The following is a 7,977-nucleotide window of genomic DNA, read 5'->3' as shown; positions in this document are numbered from 1 at the left end:
CTCCCTGCTGCAGGGGGGTTGACGTCATGGAGACGGGGTCCCCTGTTGACGTCATGGAGACGGGGTCTCCCTGCTGCAGGGGGGTTGACGTCATGAAGACGGGGTCTTTCCTCTGTAGGAGGATTGACGTCATGGAGACGGGGTATCCTCGCTGTAGGAGGATTGATGTCATAGAGATGGGGTCTTCCTGCTGCCGGGGAGTTGACATCATGGAGATGGGTTCTCCCCGCTGTAGAAGGACTGACGCCATGGAGACGGGGGCTCTTTGCTGTAGGAAATTGATCATCACTGATCAGTCTTGGCACTGGAGCCCACCCCTTTGGGGCCACCATCACAGAAGAGCCGCTGATGGTGGCACCAGGTACACTCCTTGCTGGTTCCTGGTGGACACATGCTTCCTGCCTCACTCTGCTCTGTCCAGGGTGTGAGCTGTTGACCATGTTGACATTTAACTTAAATTAACGACATTCTGCTCCTCGCTCACAGCGGACACGTTTCACTTGTTCAGTAGTTGATTGTGGAGAGTGCATGTCTAGAGTATTCTATTATCACATGAGCTGTTTCAAACCTTACCCTTCAGGTGAATCTGGGCCTAGCAGACTCAGCACTGTTCTCAGGGTCACGGGCTGGCGGCTCGTCATGCCTGAGGCCTGACTCGTCACAGGCCAGTGGCTCATCACAGCTGAGGGCTGTGTCTCCCCGGGGTCACAGCGTGGTGGCACATCATGACTGAGGCCTGACTTGTCATGGGCTGGCAGCTTGTCACGGCTGAGGCCTGACTCCTCCCTGGGGTCACAGCGCGGCAGCACGTCACGGCTGAGACCTGACTCCTCCCTGGGGTCACAGCCGGGCAGCACGTCACGGCTGAGGCCTGAGTCCTCCCCGGGGTCACAGGCCCGCGGCTCGTCACGACTGAGGCCTGACTCCTCCCTGGGGCTGTGGGTTGGCGGCTCGTCACAGCCAGGACCCATCTCCCCAACAGGTGAAGTGGCACGGCCCCAGTCGGCCCTCGCTTTCCCCATGCGGGGAGCACCTTCCCCATCTTGCTGAGAGGTGGTCCCCCGTGTACCTCCCTGGTGTTGTGACGTTGTCTCACAGTGTACACATGACAAGTTACCTACTGGTGTGGTGCTGATACTAGAATCTGGTGGAACCAAAAACACAAACTCACTGCTGTCGAGTTGGTTCTTACTCATAGTGACCCCTATTGGGTTTCCAGGGCTGTAAATAAATCTTTACAGAAGTCGATTGCCCCATCTTCCTTCTGCAGAGCAGCTGGTGGGTTTGAACCATTGACCTTCTAAGTAGCAGCCAAATGCCTCACCTACTATGCCACCAGAGCTCCTTATTAGAATCTGGTGGGGATTTAAAAAGTGTCTTAAATTAAATTGAGCAGTAACCTCATCCCATCTGAAGCTGGAATAGTCGAGGTGGTGAAGTGTGACCACTGGGCGTAAATACTTCAAGGTGGTTTTCTGTTGAAGAAAAGGTGACTGCTCTGGTCTGGTTAGGTTTTGATCATCCTGAAGACAGAACATTTTCTGCTGCCTGTGGGCCCTGGACGTGCTGGCAAGAACTGCATTGCCCAGCCTGGTGTTTCTGTTTAATTTTATACTGATGAAGAATATATAACAAACTGTGCCATTTAACCGTTTTTAAGAGTATGGCTCAGTAATGTGAGTTGCCTTGACTGTGTCATGCAACCATCACCACTATTTCTAAAAATTGTTCATCCCCCAAACAGAAACTCTGCACCCTCAAGCAGTAACTCCCCAGTCACCTGACCTGCCGTCTGCCTGATTTTGGCCTGTTCTGGGCATTTTACATGGGGCATCAGGCAGTATGTGTCCCCTCATCTGGCTTCTCACACGCAGCACGTGTCTTCAGTGCCCTCTGTGGGGTGCAGCCTGTCGACACCGTGTCTCCTTATGGATGAGTAACGTGCTGCGTGGGTGACCCGTGCTGTGTTTATCCGTGCTCTGGCGACAGACACTTGGGTGATGTCACCTTCCGGTGATGGTAACAGTGCCGCCGAGAGCACTGCACACACACCTGTCCCTGCTATGAACGCCGTGTGCACACACGTGTGTGCGTACATACATGTCCCTGCTGTGAGCACCGTGTGCATGCGCATCCGTGTTGTGTGCGTGTGTTCTCCCACCCCCTGAGCACCATTTGCATATGTACCCGCCCTGAGCACCATCCTTGGGGCACACACATCCCTACTGTGAACACCGTGTGCATGCACGTCCCTGCTGTGAGCACCCTGTGTGTGTGTGTTCTCCCACCCCCTGAGCACCACTCACATAAGTACCTGCCCTGAGCACTGTCTGTGGGGCACTCATGTCCCTACTGTGAACACTACACGTGCACCCCAGCTGTGAGCACCATGTGTGTGCACGTCCCTGCCCTGAGCACAGGACGTGCGTGTGTTAGTGTCCCTGCTTTCATGTCTTCGGAACCCATGCCCAGCAGTGGGATTTCTGAGTCATGCAGTAGTTCTCAACGGTGGCCCACACACGACGCAGTGGAACACAGCTTCCCGGGGTTGTCTCGGTCATTGTCTTGACGTCACCTCCCAGCGGTGGCCCACACACGACGCAGTGGAACACAGCTTCCCGGGGTTGTCTCGGTCATTGTCTTGACATCATCTCCCAGCGGTGGCCCACGCACGACGCAGTGGAACACAGCCCCAGGGTTGTCTCGGTCGGAGTCTTGACGTCATCTCCCAGCGGTGGCCCACGCACAATGCAGTGGAGCACAGATCCCCGGGGTTGTCTCGGTCAGAGTCTTGACGTCATCTCTTAGCGGTGGCCCATGCACGACACAGTGGAGCACAGCTCCCCAGGGTTGTCTTGGTCGGGGTCTTGATGTCATCTCCCAGCGGTGGCCCACGCACGACGCAGTGGAACGCAGCTCCCCGGGGTTGTCTCGGTGGTGGTCTTGACGTCACCTCCCAGCGGTGGCCCATGCACGACGCGGTGGAACACAGCTCCCCGGGGTTGTCTTGACGTCATCTCCCAGCGGTGGCCCACGCACGACGCGGTGGAACACAGCTCCCTGGGGTTGTCTCGGTCGTGGTCTTGATGTCATGTTCAGGCCTTTCTCCTGTAGTGTTACTGAGTCGACTCAGACCTCCAGTCTTTGGTCAGTCGTGTACGGAGAAGCATTGGTGCCACTGCAGGTCAGAGATGACTGCCCAGCAGCAGGTTGGCCTTGGCCTTGGTTAGGGTAGTTCTGTGTTCAGCTTCTTTAAGCCAGCCTGCTGTCCATATTGTGGCTGTAAGCCTAGACCACGGTGAAGGGACTGTCTACAAACTCAGCCCCCTGTGGGGCACAAGCAAGTCTGCTTTCCTTTGAATCTGGGGCTTTTGTCGAGTCTCTGACTTGACAGTGAGCAACTGGTGACAGACCGCCTTCCCATGGTCTTTCTCATCATGGTCTTGTGACTCCTACTAGACGACAGCATGGGACTGTGGGTGTTTGTGGTCCACCAAGGGGATCAGACAACTTGCTACTAAAGCAGTAAGGTCCATGGCCCCCTTGTGGGAGTGGAACCATGCAAATAAGGTGTGGAACCCTAATGAGGGGACTGGTTAAGTTTGCCATCCCACTAGGCTTAAAATGAGCAATCTTAGACATGGACGGAGGACCTCACTACCACCCAGAAGAGACAGGAGTGGAGTGCATCCTTTCCTGGACCCAGAAGACAGGAGAGCCATGATGCTGGTGACAGTGAGAAGCAGTGACTGAGAAGTGGTGGCAGAGACAACAGGAGACCGGCGGGAGAGTGCGGTGGGCTTCCGAGCACCTTCATGCCAAAGCCTGCTGGCGGAGTGGGGTTCCTCCGGGCACTTACCAATACAGCCAGAGAGCTCTGTGATGCTCATCAGAGCAGGGCAGCGGCCGGGCTGAGGGCAGAGAGAAGCCCCTTGTGGGCATTTCACATGGGCATCAGACAGTACGTGTCCCCTCATCTGGCTTCTCACGTGCACCACGTGTCTTTAGTGTCCCCTGTGTAGTGCTACCTGTCAGGACTCTGTGTCTCTTTATGGATGGGTAATGTCCACTGTACGGGTGAACCACGGACACAGCTGAGAAGAACTGACTCCTGAGTCTTTCCTGAACCTGATCTCCATAACCTGTCAGGTCCCACTCAACACCATGTTGTGAGTGTGGTCTGAGTTCTGCGTGGCCATCGCAGTGAATTATGGAGACCAGCAGAGGAGGAGAGGTGCTGTGGGAGGGCTGGCTGGTGTTAGAATCGGTGAAAGGGTTGGAGTGTGGCAGCGTGCCTGACTCCTCCTCACAGGAACCGGCTTTGGCTGATGACGCACCCAGTGAAGTGGAGGAGGTCGGAGGACACCTCCACACCATGTTTATTTTGCTTGTATTTCTAACGTTTTAAGGAGCCCGTCGAAGCAGCTTCTAAAACCCAGGAGAGGGAGCTCGAGCCGTGCCCTCAGGAAATGGGGGGAACAGGCCAGCGACCCTGGTGTCTTCAACCCATCTCACCTTTTTCAAACTGATTTTTAACTGAATTGTCACCTCTAGAGGTCTGTGTTTTCACACACAAGTTCCTTTTCATGGATTTTTATTTCATCACATAGACCTGCAAGCCAGAGCAGTTTGTTTTTTTCAGAAAGGGTGTGAGTTGACACCTTGGATTGGTGTTAGTGTGTACCTAACAAAGTTGGCAGCCAGGAATATGGAATTTTCCTGCCTTCATCTACACAGCACACAGAGTTTCCCTAGAGAGTTTCCACACAAATGGTTCAGTAAGGTTAGTGACGTCAACATTGTGATTGCCTTCTGGTTGTACTGTTTCTTGTGCTCTAGTATCCCTGCCCCCTTCTCATTGTTGCTTTAGAGGCATTGTAGGCTTTTCTGTCTCATACTGATGGGTTTTTAAGCTCCACGGTTTTTCTGTCTCTACTTTTCACTTTGTGTGCAGAGTCAGGAGATGGGTGCTTTGAAGCCAATCCGAGACAATATGTTGTTCTTCTCATACGCACTGTAGGCTGTATCTCCAGCAGGTACAGCCTCATGTTTTAACCTGATGGAAAGGTCGCTAAGCATTTGATGGGGTTGATGCAAGTTCCCTCTCCCTGCTGACGGTGGGTCCTTGTCAGTGGGCAGGCACTTGCTGCCACGTGTGGTGGTCTGCAGCGTGGGTTGTGCCAGCTCAGTGCTTTGAGGTCTGCAGTCTGGCCCCCGAACGGTGTGAGCACTCACCCTGTCCCTTGTTCCCCTGCAGAAGCTGTACCTGGAGCACCTGCTGCTGTGTGTCCAAGCCCTAATCACTGTGTGTCGTGAGGACTGCTGTACATGCAGCCTGCAGCTCATGCAAGTGCTGGTGGCGACCCTCGCAGCCTCTGGTGCCCCAGACCTGGACAAGAAGGTGAGACAGGGTGTCAGGGTGGCTCCTTGGCTGCATGGCGCCTGCTGGTAGACAGCGGAGCCTCTGAGTGAAGAGCGCTGACCACTTGAATCGCCTGGAAATCGTTCCTCTTGGCTTCCCATCCTCCAGCTTGAGCCTTGAGCTGAAAAGGAGGGTGAGAGGGTAGATTCTGGGTGGGCCTGGGGGCTGCAGACTCAGGAGCCCCTCCAGCTGCTGATTGATCTCAGTCCCTCACGTGGAGACAACGGGCGAGTCTTGGAGTGTGCTGCAAGAGAAGCCGAGAAAGACACACAGCCACAGGAGCCTGAGTCCGTGTGTGAGCATGGCTTGAGAGCTGCAGGAGCCTGAGTCCATGGGTCTGAGCATGACCTGCCACAGGACCCTGAGTCCATGCATCTGGGCATGGCCTATAGAGCCATGGGCGCCTGAGTCCATGGGTCTGAGTATGACCTGCCACGGGAGCCTGAGTCCATGCATCTGAGCGTGGCCTATAGAGCCGCGGGTGCCTGAGTCCATGGGTCTGAGTGTGGCCTACAGAGCTGCGGGCGCCTGAGTCCGTGCGTCTGAGCATGACCTGCCACGGGACCCTGAGTCCATGCATCTGAGCATGGCCTATAGAGCCGTGGGCACCTGAGTCCATGGGTCTGAGCGTGGCCTACAGAGCTGCGGGTGCCTGAGTCCATGTGTGTGAGCATGACCTGCCACGGGAGCCTGAGTCCATGGGTCTGAGCGTGGCCTGCTGATATTCGGCACCTGAGGCTGATGTTAGGAAGTCCACTTGACCTCCATGTCTTAGCTGCAGGTGGTTTTCTGAGAGTGTACCTGTCCTATAGGTGTTCCAGTTATAAATACTTTCTAAGCTCAGGCTCCCTTCAGCTCCTAGGACCATCCAGAGCCCAGGCTGCTCACAGCTTAGCCTGGAGCTCAGGCCAGCGTCCTCCTCACTCCTTCCTGACAGCCCGCTAGCCCTGGCCCTAGCCTGACCGCCTGTCTCAAGAGTGACGGGGAGGCGTGTCTGTGAGACTTGAGGCCTGGCCCCTGAGACATTCCATACAGGAATCTCACTGCCCCTCTTTTCTCAGAGCCTGTTTGAGGCTTCCCCGCTTGTCTTTAAGATTAACCTTCCCAGAGGGTAGCAGTCCTAGGAGACACCTTATCACTGGCATGACCATAATTGGTAGACCGTGCTGGGGACACATGGAGCCTGGGGCTGTGGAGAAGGAAGGGAGCTGCTGGGTTACAGATGACACACCATGGGGCCCCTCGTCAGATTCGGGGGAAGGTACAGACTGCGGGCAGAAGGTGGCAAAAGGCCCGCGGTAGCACTCACTTCTCATCTGTCCACAGACAGCCTCTGATGGTCTCCCCTGGAGGTTGGTGGGAGGCCAGGGAACCCTGGTGCCTGTGTGGCCTCACTTGCCAGGCCACTGGTCACACTCTCCTGCAGCCCTGGGTGAGCCCACCAGCATCCCATTCTCCTCTGTGCTCTGTGGGCAGCTGTGGGAGCAGTTCCTCTGCAAGGGCCCACTCTGGAGTCATGTAAAACCACAGGGTTGGCAGCTGGCTTTCAGGTGGGAGTCAGCCTCACAGTCGCGTCTGTGGTCCCAGCTCTGCGGTCAGTGCTCAGAGTCCCTGATGGCGCCCCGCCTGCCGAGGTGCTGCTGCTGCGATGGCCGCGTTGAGTGCCCCCAGTGCTGAGGGTGGGCCTGCACTTGAGGACTCTGACAGAGCGCCCCCTTTGCCCTCTAGGTGCAGGAGACGGTGGGCTCTCTGGCTACGGTGGAAGGCTGTGATGGGCCCCAGGACGTCTACCGGAAGCACATGGGCGCACTGATGGAGTGGGTGACGGCCTCGCACAGGGACTGGACCGTGCACTCCCCGGAGCTCGCCCAGTTCAGCACCCTCCTCACTCGGGCAGGTAGGCTGGCCGCGGTCAGCGGTGCACTGTCCTGTTGGTAGGTGCTCTGCTGTTGGTGTGTGGGAGAAGAGGACAGTCTTGATGACAGGCATTGAGAGCGAGGTGAAGAAAACCGTCCTCAGGTTGACTGGCTCACGGCGGCCCCTGCACATCCGAAGAACCATTCCCCACGGGGTTTCTGTCGTCTGGTGGTTCAGAAGTAGAGCACCAGCCTGGACTTTGCAGGGGCCTCTGACTGTTTGCCCGTCCAGACTCCTGAACCGAGGTCCATTTAACACGTCACTCCTGCTGTGGCCCACGTGACTGGCATCTTGCAGAACAAAACCTTTTCTGAATGTCAGAGGCGGCACATGATGACATTGTGTCAAGCATCTCTGAGGTCTGCCAAGCACACAGCCTCCTGTTAAGCTTCAGAGACGTGTTGGTTATGGTCTTTTCTATAGTCTGTACTCTCCAAGTGTGTCTGACCACTGTAGTAGGATGTCACACGTGTGGCCATGCTGATGCTGACCACTGTCATAGGATATTGTGTCCAGCCACGCCGACGCTGACTGCATTGTCACAGGGTGTCACACAACTGGCTGTGCTAACCACATTGTTGTAAAGTGTCACGCGTCTGGCCATGCTGATGCTGACCGCATTGTCAGGGTGTCACACA

The 7,977-nt window shown here is 55.9% G+C and overlaps 1 protein-coding gene across 1 annotated transcript in view; it reads left to right on the top strand.

The window, feature by feature from the left end:
• The window catches only part of DNAAF5 (dynein axonemal assembly factor 5), a 40,102-nt gene that overhangs the window by 16,141 nt on the left and 15,984 nt on the right, over window positions 1-7,977 (top strand). The window contains exons 7-8 of the mRNA XM_007943153.1: window positions 5,258-5,401; window positions 7,151-7,319. Coding sequence (XP_007941344.1) covers window positions 5,258-5,401; window positions 7,151-7,319 — 313 coding nt within the window. The remainder of the gene's footprint in view (window positions 1-5,257; window positions 5,402-7,150; window positions 7,320-7,977) is intronic.

This window comes from Orycteropus afer, unplaced genomic scaffold (assembly GCF_000298275.1).
Source record: "Orycteropus afer afer isolate SDZICR_OR568_19922 unplaced genomic scaffold, OryAfe1.0 scaffold00006, whole genome shotgun sequence".
NCBI classification, from domain to species: Eukaryota; Metazoa; Chordata; class Mammalia; order Tubulidentata; family Orycteropodidae; genus Orycteropus; species Orycteropus afer.
This window is presented reverse-complemented; position numbering and strand designations above follow the sequence as displayed.